At 43.0% G+C, this 25,173-nt stretch overlaps 3 protein-coding genes across 5 annotated transcripts in view; 1 reads left to right on the top strand and 2 right to left on the bottom strand.

Moving 5' to 3' along the window:
* Positions 1–12,807, bottom strand: part of ttc7a (tetratricopeptide repeat domain 7A) — a 45,213-nt gene extending 32,406 nt beyond the window's left edge. Inside the window, exons 1-9 of one of the 2 annotated variants that reach the window (XM_076076996.1) lie at positions 12,663–12,807; positions 10,070–10,233; positions 9,754–9,922; positions 6,941–7,071; positions 5,804–5,928; positions 4,557–4,635; positions 3,670–3,839; positions 1,302–1,365; positions 974–1,111 (exon numbers count right to left, since the gene is read on the bottom strand). In XM_076076996.1, the coding sequence (XP_075933111.1) occupies positions 974–1,111; positions 1,302–1,365; positions 3,670–3,839; positions 4,557–4,635; positions 5,804–5,928; positions 6,941–7,071; positions 9,754–9,922; positions 10,070–10,233; positions 12,663–12,792 (1,170 nt within the window). In that variant the 5' untranslated portion in view covers positions 12,793–12,807. The remainder of the gene's footprint in view (positions 1–973; positions 1,112–1,301; positions 1,366–3,669; positions 3,840–4,556; positions 4,636–5,803; positions 5,929–6,940; positions 7,072–9,753; positions 9,923–10,069; positions 10,234–12,662) is intronic. The other variant, XM_076076997.1, reaches the window with a different exon arrangement.
* Positions 12,808–14,555: 1,748 nt separating this feature from the next.
* On the top strand, positions 14,556–18,682 carry mcfd2 (multiple coagulation factor deficiency 2, ER cargo receptor complex subunit). 2 transcript variants are annotated; one of them, XM_076077027.1, is made up of 4 exons: positions 14,556–14,669; positions 15,310–15,468; positions 15,620–15,779; positions 17,208–18,682. In XM_076077027.1, exons 2-4 carry the CDS (start codon positions 15,314–15,316, stop codon positions 17,337–17,339), a joined length of 447 nt encoding a protein of 148 aa, XP_075933142.1. In that variant the 5' UTR covers positions 14,556–14,669; positions 15,310–15,313; the 3' UTR covers positions 17,340–18,682. The 2 variants fall into 2 exon arrangements, with proteins under 2 accessions (XP_075933142.1, XP_075933141.1); XM_076077026.1 differs by having other exon boundaries at positions 14,557–14,669; positions 15,313–15,468.
* Positions 18,683–18,764: 82 nt separating this feature from the next.
* prop1 (PROP paired-like homeobox 1) lies at positions 18,765–21,469 on the bottom strand. The gene is given in 4 exon segments (XM_076077028.1): positions 18,765–19,512; positions 20,180–20,403; positions 21,284–21,415; positions 21,418–21,469. Coding segments are annotated over 4 exon segments (744 nt in total). The 5' UTR covers positions 21,452–21,469; the 3' UTR covers positions 18,765–19,158.
* Between the last annotated feature and the right edge of the window lie 3,704 nt (positions 21,470–25,173).

Below are 25,173 nucleotides of genomic sequence, written 5' to 3'. Positions count from 1 at the left end.
GGGACCTTGAATGTCCAAAGTGAAGGACCGACCAGCCGACGCTGCCAGCAGAGCTAAAGCTGATTCTACCTCGAGCAGCTACTTATACATTAATGCACCCGTAATATTAATCCAATAATTCAACATATATGATAATACAAGACTCTGAAACTAGGAATATAATGTACTTTTATTAAAAACATCTTTGCACGCATGTCTTTTACTCATAATTAAACATTTTTGCTTTCGCTTAATTGCGGGATTTAAATACTTCCTCCATTATTGCCATTAGCTAATGTCATTTTGCAAAAATGTCAAATCACTGACTTTTTTTCCATCCGCATAATCCAACATAATAATACCGCCTCTGTGTCCTCCAACTGAATTGTGATATTAGAATCAGACCTTGCTGCAGACACCTCATGGATTGATCGATGCTTCGGTAAGTCTGTAATCAATCACTGTGAAAATGATTCATCACATCAGAGATGGATGGCACTGACCGGCTGACATCTGATTCTTAATAAATGGCCCATACTGGCCTCATATATAGCAAACTGATTCACTGGTCTAAGTGGAACTACCTCAGTGTGCATGAGTGTGTGTGGGCCTCCTTGTAAGATGACTGATGCTATCTATGAATCAGTCAGACAGGTGGACAAACCTAATTTTAGTGGACCCCTCTAGCCTCCGCCTCCCTAACTTCCTACATCTGGGTAGAGGTCAGATTCGAGGGGGGTAAAAAAAAAGAAAGAAAAAAAAAAGAGTAAATGGAGGAGGAATTTGGCGTGAGATACTGGAAGAAGAAAAAATGAAAGAAGAAGCAGAAAGAGACACCTAATCCCCTTGCTCAAAGTGTTAAGGACATTCATTAAAAAGTTTGGCAAAGGCAAAGCTCTCGCTAACACATCTGATCCCTCACGCTTTTGCTCTCTTCCCCTCAGCATGGAGTGTGTGTCTCTGTTTATGTGTGTGTGTGTGTGTGTCAGCTCACCTCAGAAAGCATGCCGTACTGCCCCCTTCTGGCCATGCCGATGGTGAGCAGGTCATAGACAGAGGTGGCATCCTGCAGGCTGGCCTTGCGAGCCTCGGCCTGCTCTGGCAGACGACTGATCACCGCCTCCCCGCTGGCCTGGGCGGACAGAGATGCCGAGTGAGGAAGGAGGAGGAGGAGAAGGAGGGAAACTAAGGAAGGGAAAGGAGGTGATACTGATGGTCTCAGCAGAGAGGTCTATTCTGTGTTTTGAAAGCAAAAAGGCTGAGAGCGTGGAGTGTAAGGGAAATGCTAGAGAAGGCAGAGGGAGTGTATGTGTGTGTCTCACCATGGACTCTGTGATGAGCAGCAGCAACACAGCCTCCTCCACCACGTCCTGAGGACAGAAGCAACTGCCAGGACACAAGAAACAGGAAATAGAACCAATAACAGGAAGTCTATCCCTCCCTCACACACACACACACGCACACACACACACACAACTTGGCCACAGGTAGATTTCCAGATTGCTGGGAGTGTCCAGTTTCTGTATCACTTGTGGTGCTGTAATACAACACGGGCCACACTGGGTGTATCGCTACACAGTACTATCTCCGATGTCACACACACACACACACACACGCACACACACACACGCACACACAGGCTCCTTCATTTCTTCCATCTCTACCTCTCCCACCCCTCTCATTCATCACTTTCGCTGCTTCTCCCTCTCCGGTCGGCTCTGTGTCCTATTAAAGGACACGTTTACCAGACACCAGCGTGGCCTTTTCAAAAGAGGAAACTGATGACAAAAGCCCTGAACAATGCTCAAGTACAGCTATTCCTCAGGGTGAAGTCTCCTGTTACTCCTCTCCTTCTAATCTCAGACATGGATTTAGATCTTCACTTATGATAGTGTGGGCAGCATTAGTCATGTGGCGGTGACTAAGAATGGCTCGCAGGGCCCGAGCAACGAGCGCAGGATCCCTGCAAAGAGGGTAATGCAGAAATCAGGCAACAAAACGTTGATACAATCTGTATGCAGATGACCAGTTTGTCATGTCAGGACCGTGCCATGCATTTTGTGCTCTTCGTGTCATTTTATGCTACAGTATGTCACTTTAATATCTTGATACGATATATGTTATGTTACGCTGTCATGTCATGGCATGTCGTATTGTGCTATGCTACATATAGCACATTATGTATGTGTGTATGCTGTTGTGTTATTTAATGTTATGTTAGGCTATTCTGGTATATTAAGTCATGTCATGAGTAAGTAATGTTAACTTGTTATGTCATGTCATGTTTTCTTGTCGTGTTGTTTTCTTGTCGTGTTATGTTTTCTTGTCGTGTTATGTTTTCTTGTCGTGTTATGTTTTCATGTCATATTGTCTTTTCTTGTCATTTTATCTTATCTTGTCGGGTCATGTTATCTTGTTATTTTATGCTATATCAAGTTATGCTATGCTATCTCATGCAGTTATGTCATGTTGTGCTATAGTATGTCATATCATCTTTTTATGTTATGTCATAGTATGTTATGTTATTTTTTTGTTGTGCTATGCCATATTATGGGGGGGCGACTGTGTCTAAGCAGAGAGCAGGGTCGTCCTTCAATCAGAGGATCAGTGGTTCGATCCCCGGCTCCGCAAGTCCATGTCAATGTGTCGTTGAGCAAGACGCTTGACCCCATAAAAAAGCGCTATACAAGTACAGTCCATTTACCATTATGTTTTTCAGATTCAACACGTGAAAGGACACACGGGCTGTTGCTGTGTCACTTAACATCAGCCTGGTTTAGCAGTGATGGAGAAAGGGTTCAGCTCATCATTAACTGCTGAAGAATGAATTTAAGAAAACCACAAAAAAAATATTCACTGCATGTTTTATCATTGTTAGTCTAGCTGCACTTACAACCATTTTTTTTTAACCAGTCAATGTTTATTTCCATATTTAGCGAGGTATTCTTTGTCAAAGTAGTACTTTCGGTAGGTCCTTGTCCAATTCAAATACATATTTTTCTCTATCATATTTGTCTCTCTCCATTACTGTACTTGTAAGTACTTGTTATAATAATCTAATGACAGTTAATTAATTAGGATTTCATTGCCCTATGCATATTCACAGGTATAATAGGTGTGTGGCATTTGTTTTCCTCAGCTCTAAACTACACTGACAAGAGGAGGTGAGTTGTGTGTGAGCTGGGATTCCTCACCTTGAATGACCCAGCGTAAACTGGTAGCCTATGAGCCCCCTCCGGGAAAGTCTCTTACCTGACTTTCCATGTGAAAGGGCGTGCTTTTACTTTGTGGAGACGTGACTCAGATTCACGCCTCCCTGATCATGACTCATAGTCTTTAGTAAAAAAAAGAAATCACTTGGACAAAGAGAATCGGCGCCAACTGCCAAGTGCTCCAGTTGCAGGGAGGATAGCATCTCGGACAAAACTGATACCACATTGGCTGAAAGTGCAACTTCGACAAAAGGAAATTGACTCCTAGAGATAACAGCTGTGGGCACAATAGTGAGTTGACACAAAGGAGTACCAAAACACAATTCCAGGAGGCATCACCCTTCTTAAATTTAGAACCTGGGTAAAGCAATTGCACTTAGTACACTGACAGTTGGATCCCATGGATAATTAAGAGGATAAAGATCGGTAGAATGAAACACATGAGCAAAAAAAAACATAGAAATGAAACAAAACAAACCAGTCAGTGCTGTAACGTTGCGGTGGTTTAACAGTGGGGTAGATGGCGTCTTTGGAGGCGGCGGCTCCCTCTCTGAGGAGCCAGGCTGAGGGTGGGGGGCCCAGCGGGGGCCAGTAGCTGTCCTCACCCATTGAGCTCAGCAGCACCTCGGCTAGCTTCCTCGCTGCAGACTAAGAGGAAACCAAGATGTTTTAATGGAATAGTGTTCATCCTGGTGATGCGCATGCAGAAGACAGAACTTATTAAAGGTGCTTCATTTGAAATAATATTAATACAGCAGAAACTATTATTTGCTATGTAAAGATATAGTGGAGTAATGTCTACCCGAGCAGAGAATGAGGACACTCTCCCTCTTGCATGCACGCATGTTAATGCACTGTTGTCGTTGTTTGCACTGTTGTCGTTGTTTGCACTGTTCACGCTGTTAGCACTGTTCACGCTGTTAGCACTGTTAGCTGTTAGCACTGTTCACGCTGTTAGCACCATTAGCTGCTAGCGCCATTAGCTGCTAGCTGCCGGCTCAGCAGTCCCCACACTTAGAGCCGTTTGGCGGCAATCCCTCAATCACAGATACGCTCTGAATTTCTTAAATTAATGAGCAACTTTAAGTTATAATAATGTAGACTAATGCATAGATTCGTCCTCATTGTTCAAATCTGTGTATTATTTTTCCAGCATAGTTCATGGGGATTTGTTTTTAAATATATGCTTTAATAAATTGCCTGCTGGGTTAGCTTGTCTAAAGTGTTAGCATATAGCTACCGATCTACACGTGAATGTGCTGATACACCATTGAATAATGCAACTATTTGTGTGTGTGTGTGTGCGTGTGTGTGTGTGTGTGTGTGTGTGTGTGTGTGTGTGTGTGTGAGAGAGAGACACCTCACCTTCCTGAAGCTCTGGGACCCTCTTGACTCCACAACCCTGAGCACCCTACGCAGCTGGTGAGCACCCTGCGCCAGATGACTAACACAAACACACACACAGTAGGCGTACATCCGTGTGATGTATTGTGAAGGTGCAACATTGAGGCTGTGAGCAACAGCACTGATATTCTGACTGCATACCGCTTCAGGGTCACAGCTTGCGAGATAAGTTCTAAAATGAGTGCAGCAATTTACTCTGCTGCTAGTGTTCCTAGTATTTTGTCTACCCTATTTATGTCAGTGATGGTAGAAATGTTTGAAAAAATAAAGCAGTTACAACAGTTTCGCGAAAAACGGTTCATGGCAACCTTTATGAGGATGAGTTATTTCAGGACTGTTGTATCACACTGCATTTGTTTTAGCTGGGTGCGCCTAATAAACTGGAAACTACCAGACTATTTAGTATGCTAGAAAAAGATGCAGTATGTCCCAAAACATAGTATGTCAAATGCAGCATGCACACATGCTTTTCTGGCTATTCTGAACCTCAATCCTCTGTGCAGAAAACATGAGCAATAGGGTCCATATTTAGGCCAGAATTTTATGTAAGTAAGTAATGTAAATGTATTTCCCAGTTGAACGCATACTGCATGCAACCATGCGCACTGTGTATGGGCAGCTGCGGTATGAACTTAAAGTATGACTGCAGAGTGAGTGAGTGAGTGACAGGCCACACTTTGCCTTTCTGAGTCCTATAGGGCAACACTGACACCTGCTGGCCATCAATTGAAATGCATCTCTGCTGCACTGAGGTCAAGTGGCACTTTAAAGCTACTCCTTGACTTATTCTCCCCCCTCTTTCCTTTTCTAAAACAGTAGGAAAAAAAGCCCAAGGTTCCCTCCGTTACAGTCAAGGTGGAATAAGCAAAGACTGCAGCCGTTAATCGTAGTCTAACAGCGGTGAGAAGATGAGATAAAATAGGAATTCCAGTTGGTAATTAAATAAGGCCAACAACCGACTACACAACAAAAATCTATTTGAAGAGATGCTTTCTTTTACTGCCCTTTACCCAGATTCAAAACATAGTCTTTAGTAAACTTTTCACTTTTTTGTTGCCAGACATGAAGATCACATGAAGATCACGTCAAAATGATTTGGGAAAAAAAGTGCACAGAACGTGCAACTGGCTTACAGGACAACATGTGGCACAAAAAGAAGGCGGGCGCTGTGTGAGTGTTGCGTGTGGATGGGTGGTGTGTGGACTCACCCCCTCTGCAGCAGACAAAGGTAAGCGCTCTGTAAGGAAGCCTGCAGGAAGTAGCCCAGGTCCACGTCCACGGGGGGAGGAAGAAGACGGCCTTTGGCTGTCTTGGTGTGAGGTGCCGTTACTGTCTGAAAATACACGAAACATCAAAGTTTTTATTCGCTATCTCTAAAGCTTAAGGTTGATTAAAATGCTTTAGCTATTATCCTGTTGTTAATCTATGTGTGTGTGTGTGTGTGTGTGTATCGAGTTCAGGGTTAACACACATGTGTGCGTGTGTGTATGCATGTGTGTGTGTGTGTGTGTGTGTGCGTGTGTGTGTATAGATATTGGCAGCAAAAAGTACAGTGTCAAAAACAAAAAATATACTCATTATGCAGTAAAATGTAAGCAGTACTTTCATGTTGCGATGGAGCTAAATATAAATACTCTTCATCATTTTGTGCAGTTTAATCCATAACAATGGATCACACCGTACTTCATGAACTGTAAAATCTTAAAAAAGTAAGCAACAACTATAAGCTGTGGAATTTATGAAAGAGAAGCAGAAGTATACACTCGCACAAAGTGGAAAAAGTAAAGTACAAGGACCTTTAATATACTTAGTTACTTTACACCACTGACATACAGAACCAAATGTTACTGACTACTAAAAACCTGCGTCGGAAAGTGTTAAATAACTAAAATAAACAACACTATAAACTATGATAAATAAATGCAGAATTAAACTATCAAATGTTTTAAAAGATGCTTAAATGACAATTAAATTGCTAGTTTGTAATTGCTTTCCTTTTGTCTTATTGTCCATGAATTCCTTGTTTCAGGTTTTATATTATATCTCTCGTTGTTTCAGTCATAGGGACTTGTAGCATTACTAATGTTTAGGAGTTAATGCAGGTGTATGAACCAATATCCCCTCAACAAACACAAGCCCACGCTGCTCTCGCACCCACACACGCACACACACACACACACACTCATACACATCTGGACATAATCACATTTTCTTTATTTTTTGTTGTTAAAAATGTATTGTCATTGTTATTATAAATCATATCTTGTAAAAATACTTTGTCAACAATATTACGTCGTCATATCTTATGTAAATAAAACACACGTATCTGTCAAATGGAAAGCCACCTTATCGAGCTCCTGCAGGTAGGACAGAGAAGCGTCGGTGGCCCTGAGGTAGCAGGACAGACTCTCCTCCTCCCTCTCTGACAGACGGACACGGGACACGGCAGAAACCGTCTGGTGGTCCAGAGACAGACCTGAGACAGAAGGACAGACGACGGGCCGTTACAACACAAGACCAACACCTCTGGAGCAGGTAATGCACAAGATACAGAAAACCATATGTGCAATATACTGTACGACACAAAAACTGTAATTGTTCATAATTCATAATTAGTTAGAAGTTTAAGTGTTTGAAAATATTTGTTATTTGTTACAATGGTAGGCCTTAAATGTCAAATAGAAAATGTCAAAGAGACATATTTTGGTCTGAAATAAATGAACAACTTAAGTCATTTTTAAAATAATGCTGCATGTGATGTTTTACAGCCAGACCAGATGCATGAGATGAACAGTGAAATGTCGTTTTTTTGCATATTTTTAGGAGATGTGACTTTTGGAAATTTGTCATTGATGTTTAATCCTATGACATACTGACATACTAAATCCTCCACTTTGTTTATCAAGTACTAACAGACAAGACAGGTAGAGTCGCATGATAAAACCTGTATCGCACTGTGCATTGCTGCTCGCTGGAGATCCACTATCAAAGGACAGCCCCAAATATTCAATGAAATTTGGTGCTTTTATTTATTTTATTTTATTTAACCTTTATTTTTGCCATTGAGATTTTTGATCTTTTTTTCCAACAGGGGGTCCTGGTCAAGATGGCAGCGGAAAAGTTTCACACAAGCACCACAAATATATATATTTTTTAAAAACAGCAAAAAGTTCAAAAAAACATATTAAACAAAATCAATCACCTTAAAGAGACACAGCAAATTTGCAGCAAAAGAAAAACAGCATTTGTTTCTATAGCAGACACCTAACTTCACTTGAGATGTCTGTCTTCTCAGAAAAACTCCCAGGTATTCATAAGTTAAGGCTCATTCAATAACTTTATCATGTATTTGAATTATTACGTGGTCACATCCACACAACATTGCACTGCCTGTAATCAAATTATTTACATGAATTTAAGTTTCTAAACGATACAGAGGGAGAAAGGGAGAAGGGCAGTCCTGGTCCAGATGCCGGGTCTGATGTCCGTAAGTGGGCTCATTGGCAACAAATAACCGGAGCGAGCAGGAAAGTTTCTAGACTGCAAGAGGCCTGTGACGGACAGCAGCCTCGCGGCCAGACGCCAGCCCTAATCAAATAAGCGGAGAGCTGCCGATAGACAGGACATCATCGTCCAAATATTCACATCTGACTTCATTCCCACCATAATACACACACACACACACACACACACACAACCCTGGGAAGGAGCTAAGCAACCCCCAAAGGATCCGATCTGTTTTCTCTTGCAGCATCAAACACGGTCCCCTGTCAATATCATTTAGTGGGTTTCAACAACAATTACAGGAAATCAAAATCTCACAGTTACCGTCCTGAAATTCTCTTCAGTTTCAAGAGCATGAGGTCACATCCGATTATCAGGAAACAGGGAGCATAATGATGATGATGATGAGCGTAACAAGATTACCCAGAGATCAAAGCGCCACAGACAGTGTAATGTTGTGTGGATGTGACCTTTAATAATGCTGCTATTCGATTTGTCAAAATAGGCTTAAATACTTAGGAGTTTATCTGACTGGGGTGAAAAAAAAAGCACATTCTTAAAGTAACCCCAAAATAATCTGCTATAACCAAGCTACGTTTTTTGGACTTCAGACAGCTTGTGTGCATGCGTGACTGTGAGTAACAGTGAGTGTTTCCTCGATGTGTGACTCACAATCATGGGGCTTGTAAAGCAGCATCTGTCTAGAAATCTGCCAGTTCCACTCAATCTGTTCCCGCGAAGGGCTTCAACGTTGTTACTTTGCATACCATTCTGTAGATGCCATTTATTTAGACGTAAGTTGTTATTGTACTTAAAGGCACAATGAGTAGAAAGTTCCTCAGAAACAATGTATATAAACTTCTCAATGTGTGGCGGTGTTTGCTTTTTTTTTGTGTGTGTGTGTGTGTGTCCGGGACGTTTCTGGTCGTCAATCTCTATAAAAAAGTAAAGACCAGGTGCCAGATTGTAAGCACGCATCCGAGAGGTAGTTTCGAAAGTGGCGGACACAGCGCCGAAAACATAGCGAGGCCAACAGCCAAGCGGACGAAGCTCTTTCCAAAACGAGAGTGAACCCGGGATTGCCTTTCGCCAAATCAACGACACAGTTTGTGGGGGTCAATGACACAGTTTGTGGGGGTCACTGACATCTGTCCATTCAAGCTGACGCTTTCCAGGCCTGTGACATTCATTTCCGCAGATTGGATTTCGTCAGTCGGCCCTTCTCCCTTCCCACTTCCACTTCAAGACCCCATACAAGGTCATTGTGATTTTAGGGCTGTGATAACTCGTAGCAAAAGGGATTAGGAATGTGATCATCGAGGACATGTATGAAAGGAGCTGTTCGGTCTTGCCTGTGGTGTTTTTTTAAGGGAAACATGCCGGTCCTCAGTGCTGCCTCAGCTGAATTGAGGCTCATGCCGACAGGTTGGAGATCTGTAAACTGTGCAGCTCTATAGTCCAAATAGTCTGAAATTCTTGTGTTTTTTGCCCCGTATGACTTGTTTTTGTGACCATGTTTGCAGATCTTGGCGACCACTTGCAGTCTACAAAATGATTACCAATTATAATGATGGAAAAAATGACTGAAATTACAACCCAAGTAGGAAAAGAAATGGAATTTCCCTTAATTAAATTCTCCAGAGGCGTCAGGTACCTTTAATGATGAACACCTCGGCCAGCAGGCGGAGATGGTAGGTCGGCTGCTCGTCCCGCGTCAGCTCCTCCAGCCCCACCCGGGCACACATTCCCTGGGCGTCCCGGTAGCGACCTAGCACATAGTTTACTTTGGCCATCAGCAGCAGAGCCTCGTTCAGGTACCTGGGCTGGAGGACGAGAAGAAACAAAATGGTTTGGCAATAACGGACTAAAAGGACGATATTTGTTTTAAAAGCTTCCTGTGCTCTGTGTCACAACACTTTCAGTACTCCATTTATTTAGTTGTATAAAGAAACTCGAGGGAACAAACTGACTGTGAGGCGGCCTCGGCTAAGGATGGTGTTGAGGTGGCCTTTGGCTCGGCTCAGTCTGGGCTGGGTCTTCTCCATCAGAGGCGTGGAGCTCCATAATAGGTCCATGTTGTCCTGCAGGCACTCCTCCAGCAGCGCCTCCGCCATCAGCAGCGTCCCATAGTCATCTAGTGGGTGGGATTGAGAAAGTAAACTGAGTTTTTTTGGAGTATAGGTCTGAGCTCCGGGTCAAAGGTCATATGTTTCTGTAGCCAAAGCAAACCTCACTTAAAAACTGCATTTCCCACCAGTTCAGTTAGAGGGGTTCAAATAGAGTGTCTATTTAGAAGCAACATTTTCCATTTCCCTCATACTTCCCTTAAATAGCTTTAACATTGCAATCATACAATAAGCACTCCACGTCCACTTCCACTAAAGATATTCAAGTTTACTCTTACGGTAAACCATTCTGTTCAGAGTCCAGGAGTAAACCTTGTTTTTTGTGTACACACACGATTAAAGCCTTCCTGTTTAGCTTCTTCATTCTGTGTGGGTGTGTCTGTGTGTGTGTGTGTGTGTGTGTGTGTGTGTGTGTGTGTGTGTTCTGACGCCAACTCTGTGAGCAGTGTTTATTTTCTGATAGACTTGACATATTTGCCAGTTGGTTTTATCAGCACAGCAAAGGCTCGACCTATCAGCGAGGGGAAGGTGAGGGATAAACAGCAGGACATGTCCCAGCCCCTAAGAGCTATTTAATGATTTCAAAAAAGTTTGAGCAAAGACTTTGGGAAGAGTCGGTGTTGCAATGAGTAACCGAGAGGTAACAACGTTGTTGGGACTGTTTGGGATCAAACATTCTTGTGTCGAAGCAAGAAGACAGATGAAGTATTCAAATAAAATCAGTTTTCTCAACCTTTCTTTCATCTGTGATGCTGTTTTCCAAGAGTCATTTTGTGATACATCGTTGTAGCTATAGCACCAAACACCAGACAGACGAAAGTTGGAGACTCTATCTGTTGAACATAGTGGAACATTAACAGCTAAAGAGTCAGATATTTCCCGCAGGAGTTGGTGGGGACCAAAACTGAGCTAAAACATTCAGGCGGACAGAAACGTTTGAAGGCTAAAAATGAGCGCCCTTTAACTGCTGGGTGTGTAAATTAGCAGCTGTTTGCTAACACGTTAGCTGCATAAACTTGAAAGGTGATGCTATGTCAATGCTGTTTGCCCGAAGTTTGCATTTTCGCATTTTTGCGTCGGCCACCGTAGTTCTACACGCTTTGGCACATGGGAGAAGTTCCAGTTGGTTGCAATCTGCAATCTCACCACTAGTTGCCGCCAGATCCTACACACTAGGATGGCCAGATTGCATTTTGGTTTATAGTTCACTGCAGGTGGAGAAAAAATTGATGCAGGGTTGTGGCTAGGATTCTAAAATACTTAGATCAGGAATTCTTCTCATATGCACCCCTATCCACAGAATTTGTTCAAAAAATGTTTTAAAAGTTTGTTAATTCTTCACTTAATTTGTCTGTAGATTTCCTTTCCCTGATAGTTTTACTTAACTTGAAAGGTACCCTGTGGAGTTGTAGCTGTGGTGGAGTTAAAGTCTGTGGTGGCAAAAACGTACTGTTTTTTTTACCGCTTTACAGTCAAGTGGATTTTTACCACTAAGTTGAATTCCATATTACGTATCACACGGCCGGGATATCCCCCTATCTTCTAATCTAAAACTAGCTCTCTCTGTGCACACTCACTTGTCAGATCAGCTAATGTGAGCCATGCGTGCACACAAGTAATACCACATTGATTTTTAACACTTCAGTGCATGTGCATGGCAGGGGAGAAAAACCTGAAAGGTCTGCACTATCAGCCAATCAGTCCATGGGGGACAACAACAGTGGACTTATAAGCGAGTCACCTGAACCCATATTTACTCTGCTGAGATGAGAAGGTGGAGGCAGGTGCATTAGCGACTTAGCAATGCTTCATGAGGCGCACAGTGATAAGTGTGTTTGCATTTCTTTGAGCACACGTGGAATGATTTCAAGGGTACAGGCAGGCAGCGAGTGGGAAACCTTGTTTTGCGTAAGATATTATAGCACGGAGGGCTGGAGGGGCCATACGCGCTCTTTTACTGTGTACACTGTAAACTTCCAGGGAGTGACAACTTCTTATTCTTATACATTTGCTGGGGAAACCTTTAACCACTCTATCGTGCTGAGAGTCCAAAGTCCAGCCTGTGTACAGTGCAAAACATATCCATCCTTGACGAACACGTTTCTTAATATCCTGCTTTTTCACAAACCAGTTGAAGAAATCTGCAAATGGGTTAATTAAGACACAGCAAATCCGTGTTTCAAAAATAATCTTTTAAGGTTTTTTTGTTTTACATATTAGAGACACTTACTCTGCACAACTTCCGGAAACTTCCAAGAAAGATTTTAACAACTTTGCGCACTTATTATAGGAAAAAAAAACGGTAGTAATGCGATGCAGCGTGCATACGAGTAAGTGGTTAATATATATATATATATTAAAAAACAGCTGGGAAGCGACAGGAGATAGCCTCAAACGTCACCCCCCCCCCCTCCTTCCAGGTGCACAGCCACCTCACCGTCCTCGTGCATCCGTGCCACCTTCATCTGGTCGATGATCATCGGCATCTTGTCCCACTGGCACTCGGCCCGGTAGCGCTCCAGCTCCGCTTCCAGGCGCACCTGGGTGAAGGACACCCGCGATGCCATCGGCGTTCTGTCCCGGTGGTGACTGTACTCCCCGGACACGATGGGAGTGACCGCGGACTGCCAGGAGAAATAAATGTGTAATCTTTGAGTGCGATGCCGAGGAGGAGGAGGAGGAGGAGGAGGAGGGGGTACTACAGGCACAACGGGTCATTAAAGGGCAAAATCCAAAGCGCAAACTGTTTTTTTAATTTAATTTTCAATATTAGAATATGCTTCATTGTTAAATGTTGTTATTATAATAACTAATTAATTCATTTGTAATAAAATATAGTCAGTCTTCATTTAACAAAGAAACCTCTGCAATATACAGAAAGTAAACTTTTCCTATGTGAACCCTCTTAACTTACTTCACTCTCGCAGCACTACACAATGCAAACTATTCAAGGTGCCTGCTGTTATGCAAACATCGTCTTGTCTTGACAATGCATTAGTGACTCCCGTAGGCAAAGGTTCATTTCTTGTAAACGAGCGTGGCGTTTTGACAGGGCTTGATCTGCAGCTGTTGGAAGTAAAAGGAATGGCGTCCTCCTCTAAACAGCCACGTCCTTAATTCTTCCCGCTAACACTTTAACTGGATCAGGTAGGGCTTACGAAGAAAGCTTCAGGCTACTCGTCCACAGCAAAGTGCAGAACATGCATATAAGGTGCTGCCCCCCCCCCCCCCCCCCCTTTAATAGTGTTCATTTCATAAACAAGTTCATTGGAGAAAAATAAAACTATTTGTAATTGCTTGCCTTGCTCCCTGATCTGGGTTCAGCGGCATTGGCAGGCTGACGCCGGCTGGCTCAGTTACAACACAATACATCTGTCAGCTATTGCACCGTGACATGTAATTGCACTGTATCAAGGTTGAACAAACAGAGAGAAAATAAAAATATGTTTGTGTTGCTTCAGGTCACACCAACCAGCGATCTTAAATGGGAGGGAAAGTTGTGAACAAGTTAAGGGATGAAAGGGAAAACATCCACACGACTCCATCAGTATTTAACCAACAATTAACATTTGTCTTATCATCCACAGCACAGGGTGTAATGTACAGGGGAGAGACGGGCCACTGCCTACTGAGGGTTTAAATGAGAGTCTATCATCAGCTACTGTATGACATGAAAAAAACAAAACCTCAAGCCTTCTGAACAGAGATTTAGCAGCGTCACTTTCTCTCCGGAAACTTGACATTTGCTTGACACAAATCGACGCTTCTCCTTCCCCCTCAGTTAGCTACACCACACAGCGTGTTCCCGTGCTGTGATGATCTGACAGCTGAGCGGCTGTCAATGGGCTATTCACCCCCCCCCTGCTGACTTAATAAAAGAATCACCTCAAAGGTTTATTCTCTGTCAAGATAGGCGCCGCACTGTAAACTACCTAGTCCCATTTGTAAAGTAAAGTAAAGTACAAATTACATCGCGAGAATGCCAATATTTTGTCAAATAACCCAAATGTTAGCTTGTGTTATTGATTTACTCAAGACATTTTGCAACCCTGCGTACGGCCATCCTATGAAACAGGAAGCGCACATGTGTTACCTAATTAAAGGCTTTTCTAGGTATTATAGCTGTATAATAATCTAAACATAATGTTGGAACATGTAGTGAGTATAATACAATTTAAATTCAGTCGTAGACGGATACAATAAGAACGTAGTCTGTCTAGCGAGGTATTAGTGAACGGCTGACTGTTGATGGAGTAACTCCTCTCGCTTCAGTTATATACTCTTCGACAACTTTAACCAATCACAATGAGCTGTCGTGTCGAAGTGGAGCTACGGCAAGCCGCTTGGTCCCTAACGGCTGCGACTCATTATTGTTGCCTGCAGCCAACGAGTAAAACAACATAACTGTCCACGGAGTCAAGTGAAGATACACGTCATTTTTCACGTAAGTATTCAAACGACCATTCAAATACTGATACCACTGAATGTCTTGCATGGTTTGTACAATTAACAGTTCATGGTATTTAACGCAGTCCTGAAATGAAGCTTCACGCTAGCAAATCTTATTACAGCCAGCCTTTTTGCTTACATGAACTGCTGGTCTTTCTTAACATAACGCTAGTTATTTAACCATGTGGTTCATACAGTACGTAACTTCATGTGCTAATACTCAGAAATGAAATATCAATATTCAGACCATTGTTTTACGGAGTAGGTCAATGTCCTTTCCTCCGAACAACGTTTCCATATGGCTGAATGTACGTTACAGACTCTTGATTTACAATCACGGCTTTACAAATGTTGTCTGTTGACAATATGGCGCGTAGTTAAATCGATAGAGCCAGCGTTCTAAACGTGTGTAGTGTAGCTCTAAGTGGTGTCAAAAGGAGAAACCAGATATGTATTAATGGGGCTTATTTAGCAACAGTTGTATGAATGAATGAACAGTGTGAGGCCAAGCTGAAGGTGGAAGAGTAGAAACAAATGTGTAAATTCAGTGTATGTAAACAGGGTACGTAAGATGTGATGTTCACCAAAATATGTTTCAGTAAATAACTTGTCTGTCTGTCTGTCTGTGTGCCCAGCAGTATGAGTGGCAGGAGCAGTGTGCAGTGGGGGGGTCTGCTGGTCCTCCTGTCCGGCTGTCTGCTGCGTGTCCACTCTCAGGTGGACCCCGTCGTGGTGAGTGCGGCTCACATCTCCGGTCACGGTCGCCTGGACAAGAACATGATCCAGGACAAAGAGTGAGTGTCGCCTCCGCACTCACACAAGTTCTCGGTGCTGTGTATGTACGATTCAGGACTTATTTGCACAGAGTGTTGAACTTTGAACATGGTCTCACACACACGCGCTCCGTGTCATCTGTGGTTTTTGACGGCTCTCTTTGCCTCCCAGCCACATCATGCAGCATTTCGAGGGAGTGATCGACCAGCCAGAGAAGGACATGACACCCCAGGAGCTCCAGCTGCACTATTTCAAGATGCACGACTACGATGGCAACAACCTGCTGGATGGGCTGGAGCTCGCCACAGCTATCACGCATGTACACAAAGAGGTAGGTTTATATATATATATATATATGTGTGTGTGTGTGTGAGTAGTTTATTTATTTTTTGGGGTTTGAACATAATGTAGTAAACACTATTTTCCTACTTTTCTAAATATCAAACATTTAAAAAATGCTTTTAAATGGACTGTACTTGTATAGAACTCCGATCACTCAAAGCTCTTTAACACTACATGTCATCATTCACCCATTCACACACTGATGGACATTCTACCATGCAAGGTGCCACCTGCCCCTCAGGACTAACTGAACATTCATACTACATTCATACAGCGCAGGAACAGTCTATTGGAGCAATTTGGGGTTAAGTGTCTTGCCCAAGGACACATCGGCATGGACCAGCGGAACCGAACCGCTGATCCATAGTTACTACCGAACTAACGCAGTGAACTCCTCGACAGGGACCTTACTTTTAGGCTGGGTTGCACCAACAAACATTCATTGAATCTAAGATTAGCTTTAAGTTTAGCAAAACTAAGGTTTAAAACAAGTAAATCCAGATTAAGCAGAGCTCTGTTGCACCATGAAAAACTAATATCTGTTTAGTAAATTCAAACCAAACTTAAATAGAGTTCAGTCAATATGATGCCTGCTCTCCCAAATTTACATGAATAAATATATGTGCGTTCTGTCAGGAAGTAAGGCTCAACTTTTGGCTGCTCTGCATCTTTTAACAAAACATGACATTGTTTGTAAAAAAAAAAAAAAAAAAAAAAAAAAAAAGGGAAAAGACAATTAAGTTACTTTTGATGACTCTAATTTCTCCTCCTTTGAGAAGAAACTTGTAGGCAGAATTAATAAAGCAATATAGCCAAATAATAGAAGAAACCTCACACGAAGGAAGAACAGAGATCTTCCTGTTCAGCTGCTGAACAGTTTCCTTCAACTGCAGCGTCATAAAACTCGTTTTATTGAGTCCATCCGTCAACCTTATTTGAGGAACTTGATTATTTTGCTCAGTCCATCTCAAAAAGGCAGCCATTTAAAAAGTTCAACCACCTTGAGTGTAACTTTAAAAACTGGATCACAGTTTGAATTGGAGTTTAAAGTTTTGGTGCAACAGAATTTCATTTCATCTGGTTTTAGAGTAAAAACTAAATCTAATAGTTCTTCATTTGAAGCTGGTTTTAAAGTGTGGTGCAACAAGATTTAAAGTTGAACCACCATTTAATCAGGTTCAAATATGAGTTCTTGTTCGAGTTGACAGACAGGCCCAATGTCTCTCTTTGTGTTTGTCCGATCTAAACACAAAGCCTCAGTGGGAGAGGAACAGTAAAGATGGAGACGGCCGAGCATGAAGCCAAACTAAACGGAGACTAAAATAACTTAACTGGCTCATCCAAAAAGCCAATGAATAACATCTGTTGCTGTCCCACGTGCACACATGAATGTTTTCCTCTTGCTCTTCTTCCTCAGGAGAGAGGAGAGCACAGCCAGCCGATGAAAGAGGAGGACCTCATCTCTCTCATCGACGATGTGCTGAGGGACGATGACAAAAACAACGACGGTTACATAGATTACGCAGAGTTCGCCAAGTCGCTGGAGTGACATGTCGCCTGAGCGCTGACATCCTTCGTGTCCACAACGTCAACAACAACATCAACAACAACAACAACAACAACAACAAGCTCTCTGCAGATGAGGAGGCGAACTGAAAATCTGCCACTAAGCGGTCTAGAAAACCATCGTTTAATCTCTGCTTTCCCTCTCACAGGCGGTCAATCAGGGTCATTGCTCTTTCTTTTTCATTCGATGTCCAAGCTGGGAGCAGAGACACCGGTTATGCCAGTAATTTACTTAGCAACAACATAGGGAGGAAAACAAAATTGGCATTTAAAAAAAAAAAAAAAACTTCTGTTTTGGTAGGTTCCTTGCCTTTTTTCTTTTTAAAGGTTCACCCAATATCACGAAGAGACACAGTTTTCTACTCAACGTATCTGACCGTGGATATGTACTTTTCATTGTGTTCGGTGAGCTCTTATACGAGTGATAATCCCGATACTTTCCTTGGGAACTAGTACGACTACCAGTGACGTGGTAGCAGAGCTTTCAGTGGCGGGTAATACAAAGCCAAACTCTCTGCGTGGCCCTTTAAACATACAGGAGCTCTAGAGTGTGTTTCAATTCACACCGGTAGCCCGAGAGCATCTCAACCCAATGTCACTGTCACTTCAAATGGACCACAGTTTCCATTTGGAACCGGTGAAGTGTGCACACACCAGCTGACACACTGTCGCTGTGGACCAACCCATTCCCTCTGTCAATCCATTTCATTGTTTTTGATGTGATAACGGTAAAGTGGCCTTGACTTGCTCAGCTGTACAGTAGCCTGATTGTGTGTGTGTGTGTGTGTGTGTGTGCGTGTGTGTGTGTGTGTGTGTGTGTGTATATAGAGTAGAAGAAGTTTTGTTTTTGGGGTGGTGGGCAAAACAACGCACTGTTGAATGTCGTTTGTGAAGATTACCACATTTATTCGAGCCAAATCGCAGCCGTCTTCACTGTCGCCTGCGAGCCAGCTGAGCCGCGACATGAATCTGACGTCAGAGTGAATGTAAAGCCGCGCCGCTGACTCGTGATCACTGGATAAGCTTGACTGGAAAGCACACCACTGCAGTCGTTTAATAAGCTGACTCAGCTTCGTGTCGTAAACCTCGACAACCGTTGGCTTCAAATCATTAGCTGCCTTTTTAAAACGGATCAAACGTGTCTGGTCTCTTCTGTGTTTGTTGAATCCATCTCTGTATGACGGATGGATGAATTCCATATTTTTGCCATCCTTGATTCTTCAATCAGTTCAGGTTGTTGATTATCATGAAGGGGAAAAAAACTGAAAGCAAAACAGATGCAACTGCGTTGTTTGTGGAATGTGAGATATTAAAAAGTGTAATCTACAGATTGTGATGTTTTTATTGTAATGGTTGTGGTGTGTGATGTCCTGCCACGTTGCATTCATGAAATCACTTCTTAAAGGCATTGGGAGGAAGAAAAAGATTTGTAATCTTTATTTTTTAGATGTACTGAAAAAGGTTTTTGTACAGTGATATAAATTGCGTAAATCGACATTGCCCCTAAAGCGAGTAGGATTGTGCACATGCAGCAGATAAAAGACAAAACATTTTGACTTTGCTTTAAATTGTAATGAAGAAAACGACCAAGTATGTGCATGTGAGACCGCCCCACAGAGCACTCAGTGTCATCAGTGTTAGTGGATGTAGGAGAAGAAACGATGTTAAGAATAGGGTTGCTTTAAATCTGTCCTCTGTATCTGGACAGTCACAAAATGAGTAACAATGTGCGTGTGAATGGAAGACAAATTGGCCGTGCATGATCACTCGATTTTCTTTTTTTAAATTGGCCTCTGTTCCTCTTAGCTCCAGTGCGAGGCGGGGTCCAGAGGCTGCATGGGGGCCAGAGAGAACATGGGCGAGGCGAGGCCGCTCCTCAGCGGGCTGTACCAGTCCTCGGGCTGTGGCGGGATGCTGGGGCAGGGGCACGAGCCCACCGGGCCCGGGGGGCGGGAGTACGCCCCAGAGGACAGCATGGGGGGGAGGCAGGGGATGTGAGCCAGCGGCTGGGTGTAGTACTGCCGAGTCATGCCGGGCGGCTGGACGTGCATGCCGCCCAGCAGCGCCCTGTGGCCCGGCATCACACCCACTGGGAGAAGTTTGTGGGAGGACCGCTCCTGCTTCCGCTGTTTGGCTCTTCTGTTCTGAAACCAAACCTGCTGGGACAAGGACAAGTTAGAGACAAGGACAGGTTAGAGACGAGGACAGGTTAGGGACAAGGTATAAAGCATTCTGTTGGGTGGGTTCAGCAAAAGAGGGACATTTAAATCCTTGACTTGTTTCGACATTGAAGCAAAACAACACATCCGATACCACTGACACTACCACACCATGTGTTCAGGGAAAGGGAACCTCCTCATTATTTACCTGAGATGTGATTTAAAAGTAAAATAATAATTGCCTAAATATTGCAGACGTTGCCACATTGTCTCTGCTCACATTTCAAAATAAAATGCAGAACAGTGCTTTCAAGTAAAGTGGGACAACTTTACAAGTATGTTTCATGCAGCATTTCTGCAGTATTGTACATTTAATTTAAAAGTTTACAATAGGTACAAAGTGAAGGACAATGTGCGGTAATTAAAATACAAAGTCAAACCTTCACCTTTAAGAAGCTGGAACCAGTGAATTGTTTGGATCTTGTTGTTTATAAGGGGAATTACAGGTAATAAATGATAACAACTTGTAAAGCTTTCTGCGAAGCTGAAATCACAGATCTACTAATAGACGTTTAAATGAAGTGACTGGTTTTGGCATCCTTCCCTCTGAGTATCAGCGTGACCTCGTGACTTTTGGGAGATCTTAGTCTGAAGGCCGTCCCACCTGAATGCGGGCCTCGTTGAGCTTGGTGATGCGAGCCAGCTCCTCTCTGTAGTAGATGTCAGGATACTGGTTTTGTCCAAAGGCCACCTCCAGCTGCTCCAGCTGCTTGTGGCTGAAGGTGGTGCGGTGTCGTCTCCTGGCCGGCGACGGGTAGGCCCGGCTCCGCCTGCCGAGGCCGACGCCCATGGAGGTCTCGTACACCTTCCTCGCCGACCCTCCTATATCTGTTTTCAGGAGGAAGAATAAGAGTTTTTGGGGCTTTGCGGCGTGGCCTCTGAAAAGAATTTTTGGAGGACAATTCAAAGAAAAAAAAATGGGGGAAAAAGTGGCCTAAAAACACTCGTGAGAGTTCATTTAACCAAATGAGTGTCTCAAAAAAAGAGGGATTACACTGACTTCATGGTTCCCACTGCCACCAAGCAACCCGAGAGCCACGGAGCTTTAGCTGCCAAAGACAAAACTCGTGAGAAAAAGATACCAGAAACTGGGGGATTTGACCGAGATTATTACCACAAAGTGACTAATCTGACAAATTGGAGTTGACCTCGTCCGTTCACATCACGGCGGTTAGAGACGAGACAGAGGAGGCTGATTTGATGATGGGTATTAAAGGTGTAGTCTCGCTCACAAAGGTTCTTACTCTCTTAACTATTTTTACCAAACCTGGCTACATATTCACAGTTTAACACTCATCCTTTGATTACTGTTATAAAGGTAAACACTTTAAATTGCTACATGGCAATTAATACACTATTAGGATCAGACCAATAGGAAGTAAAGTGCTAAAAGTTTCATTCTAAAAGCAGCCACCAGACAACATTGTATGCTATTATCAGATATTAGTTCAATTTAACAATTTTGATCTTAAACCATCAAAACAAACACATCATAAATAGCTTTTAGACCAGCATGCAACACTATAACTCTGTATTGTTTGAACTGTATAGGAGACACTGCATTAAAGCAACTTTAATAATTAAATGATGAAATATTGCTGAAAACTTGGCAAGAGAGAGACCTTTTGCTGCAGGTTGCCGTGTTGTCGAGGAAACACCATCATAATATTAAACAAACTAGTATTCTTCTTTTGGGACATGAACTCACCTGCGCTGGAGCTGACGGTAGCCATGTCAGAGTAAACCTCGGCACAGTCCTGGTGGCTCCTCACTGCGTCTCCTGCTACCTTTACCTGGGCCATCACTGCAGCTCTGCTCCCACCGTCTGAGCCCCCGCACAGACACAACTCCCCATGAAGCCACATGCCGGGCCCATGTCCCACCCACCTCGGTTTACCTTCGCCTGCACCTTTACAAACCTTTACAGTGGGCTGCTTACTGAGACTCCCTCTGCAGAATGCCTTTTTGAGAAAACCCATGCTGGTGGTATATTTATAGAAATACATCACGTCTGGACAAGTTTATGAAACATTGATATTTCTCCCTGAAAGATTGTTCAACATCTCTACAAAGGGAGCTTTGTTTTGATCCGTTTTCCATATAAAACAAATTGCATTTATCCCTGGTTTTAAATTCAGCCTGAAAGAAACACAAGATGTAGGCCAAAACACAAAGCCTGTGAATTCATATGTGTATACACTGCCAATCAATGCCTTGGTAATAATTAAATAACCAACCAAATATATACTAATACAACAGTTAAGAGGGACCATTCGGCTGCATATTGAGTACTTTTTTCTACTTAAAGTACATTTGGTAGTACTTTTTCTTGAGTGCAGGTTTTTCTTTTGCATTGTGGTATTACCACTTAACCTGAGAGATGAACCTTAAAGGGACAGCTCACCCCACAGTCTCTGGCCTGTTTCTCATTCTGGATTGTTTCGGTGTGAGTTGCCTAGTTTTGGAGGTATTGCCTTCTCTCCAGTATAACGGGACTATATGTCATACGGCTTGTGATGCTCAAAGCGCCAAAAGAAAAAATACATTTGAAAGAAACTCTACAGCAAAGACTTTTTTCCAGAAATCAGGACCCGGCTACTCACAGACCTCGTTGTGAGCAGTTTCATGTAGGAACTCATTTTTCTTTCAACCATTGCTCCTCCATGAAACTGCTCACAACAAGGTCTATATGTGTCCATTTGCATTGAGTGTAGAAGTGTATGTTTGAGAGTTTGTATGTTACGTTCACCGACATAGATCTCAAAGAGTTTCAACTGCCCCTGCGTTTTAATTCAGGTCATTCAGGTGAGGCGGTCTTTGCATGCTTCTTACAGAAAATGATAACCAATTGAAAATTGTTCTATGCATTGGAGCGCATAAGTTGACGTCTTATTGTTTGTTGAATACATAGATTGTTTCTGGTGAGATGCTAATGCCTCTGTGACCACCAGGTGGCTCCGTTATATCAGGTTGCATTCCAGGAAACTGAAAACTGACTGGCAAATCCTTGCACACACGCAAAAGGCAGAATCCTCGTCCAGTCTATATTTTGACACTGGGAGTGGGTGGGGTGGGGTGTGGAGACCACCCAGCTGAGTACACTCCCCGGTCTTCCGCAAACACAACCCCCCTCTCAGGACAGCCCCTGCGTCCCTGACTGACAGGGCACCCTGTCAGCCGGATTAACTCAGCTGAACTCCTGCGTGACCTGTCGGGACCCCGGCTGCTATCGACGGTTCCCATGATGCTAAACTCAGTCCAGAGCCAATGCAGACAGGAATGGCCCTCTCTCGCACGGCGCTGGCTGCTGGGGAAGAGACCCGCTAATGTCCCACTCAGCACTGAGTCATGACAGGACAGCAGAGGCGGCCCACGTGGTCGGAGGGCAACAGCTGGCTTTTTATCAGGGCTCAAACAAGACAGTAATCCATCATGGACTATATTTGTTGAACAATGCTATTTGTTTGCGTGCGTGTTTATATAGCCTATATTTATATCCATAGAGTGGCCCTAATGTGCACTTGAAAACTCAAATGCGAGGAGGCCATGTTACCAGATCAGATGTCTAATTTGATCTCATTTCTGACACGAGTGTGTGTTTTTATTAGGAGCGCCTCTCCTTCTTGTGCGACATGTCTGTCATGTCATGAGCCATTTGAGCCCGAGCGACACATTTGACTTCCAAGAACCAGTAAATCAGGAGTTCAGAGGCAGACTGGAGACTGTGTCACGCTGATACAGTGGACTGTACCCAGGATCCTTTCATAACACCTGAGCAGTGCCACAGACTGATCGCCTCCATGCCACGCCGCATTGCTGCAGTAATTCAGGCAAAAGGAGCCCCAACTAAGTATTGAGTGCTGTACATGCTCATACTTTTCATGTTCATACTTTTCAGTTGGCCAAGATTTATAAAAATCCTTTCTTTGTATTGGTCTTAAGTAATATTCTAATTTTCTGAGATACTGAATTTGGGATTTTCCTTAGTTGTCAGTTATAATCATCAAAATTAAAAGAAATAAACATTTGAAATATATCAATCTGTGTGTAATGAATGAATATAATAGACAAGTTTCACTTTTTGAATGGAATTAGTGAAATAAATCAACTTTTTGATGATATTCTAATTATATGACCAGCACCTGTATATTGCACTGCAACTGCCCATTTACAAAGTGTTTGTTTACCCTTCTTATATCTATCCTTAAATGTACCTGGAATTAATGTGAACTTTTTGTACAAAAAGCCAGCTGATGACTTTGATCCAAAGTTCCTTAAAAAAGGTGCCTCCGTGTGTTTCCAGTGTAAATGATTGGCCTTAAGGTCATGATGTACTTACAACAAACGTACTTTAGCAGGAACCACAAACTCATTGTTGCATTTAATTCAGAAATATTTTCTCCAGCTGTGTATTGTTCTTTTGCTGACTGGTTCATAACTGACAGGCAGGTATTTCAAGACAACCCACTAAATGGGTGAACATGAGTAAAAAGTTATACATAGGCACAGAGAAGCTTTGAGCTATGTACTAACTCATGCTAACATGGTAGCAATGAGAATTCTAACATGCCGACATTTTCTAAGTATGTTTACCACAATCAGTGCGTTAGCATGCTAACGTTTGCTCGTTTACACAAAGTACACTTGACGTTGAGAGTTGTCATTAGTTCCGCAGTTAGTTGTCGAACAGTCCAATTGTTGACCGCACTGAGTTTTACATGGAGATGCACACAGAGGCAATAAATTGAAAAAATTTAAAGTTATCACGGTCATGCTGCATTTTACAACAGGTGCCGATAATCAGGAATGGCATGTTTTTGCAATGCTCTGTCTGTTTCCATTAGCAGTGCACACTTTGGGCACTAATGTGCCTCGTTTTGTCTTCAAACGTGCCCCTCTGGTTTGAGTGCACCACATGATACATGAGCACACAGGAAACATGCCACCACCTGATCCCCACCAACGTACACACTGAGCCGTACAACACGTGTGTAACGCAGCACAAACCAACAGCAGAACGGGAAAATGAACTTCAGCCCTTTTCTGTTCCCGTACGTTTATCTTTCCGTCTTTCTATTATTAGCCTGCGGCGAGGCGGCCAGAGGACCTGGAATCTTCTGGAAGCATCCGTCATCTGCGCGTGTAAGTGGTGAACAGAACAGGAGATGCAGAGACGTCTGCGAGGGAGGGAGGTCAAAGCGTTGCTCTCCAGTACATGGAACTGAATTCTTTTCAAAGTACAATAAATGTGCGGCAATTTATCTTGGTTGCATCAGTGACAATGGAACCATGTCTTGACAGAGGTCATTAAGAGTCACCGGTTTGATAAATGCAGCCCCCAGTATGTTCAATTCAATACCCATCAGGCTGTGAGTTGATATCTTTGTGCACATTGCAATTCAATCTGCACAAGAGCCAGTAAAATGTGAAAAAATATTGGAGATACGGAACTTTGGAAGGAAGAACTTTCTTATCTCTCCATCGCGGTTTCACTGTCTTTCGTACACACACAGGCGCATGCTTTAAACTACACACACACGCCTACACACCTTGACACAGTACACACACACTTACACGCCACACACAACCCCCACCTTT

This window comes from Anarhichas minor, unplaced genomic scaffold (genome assembly GCF_050575085.1).
Source record: "Anarhichas minor isolate MPS153535 unplaced genomic scaffold, ASM5057508v1 ptg000058l, whole genome shotgun sequence".
NCBI classification, from domain to species: Eukaryota; Metazoa; Chordata; class Actinopteri; order Perciformes; family Anarhichadidae; genus Anarhichas; species Anarhichas minor.
Note: the sequence above shows the minus strand (reverse complement) of the source record. Positions and strands in the feature narration are given on the sequence as shown.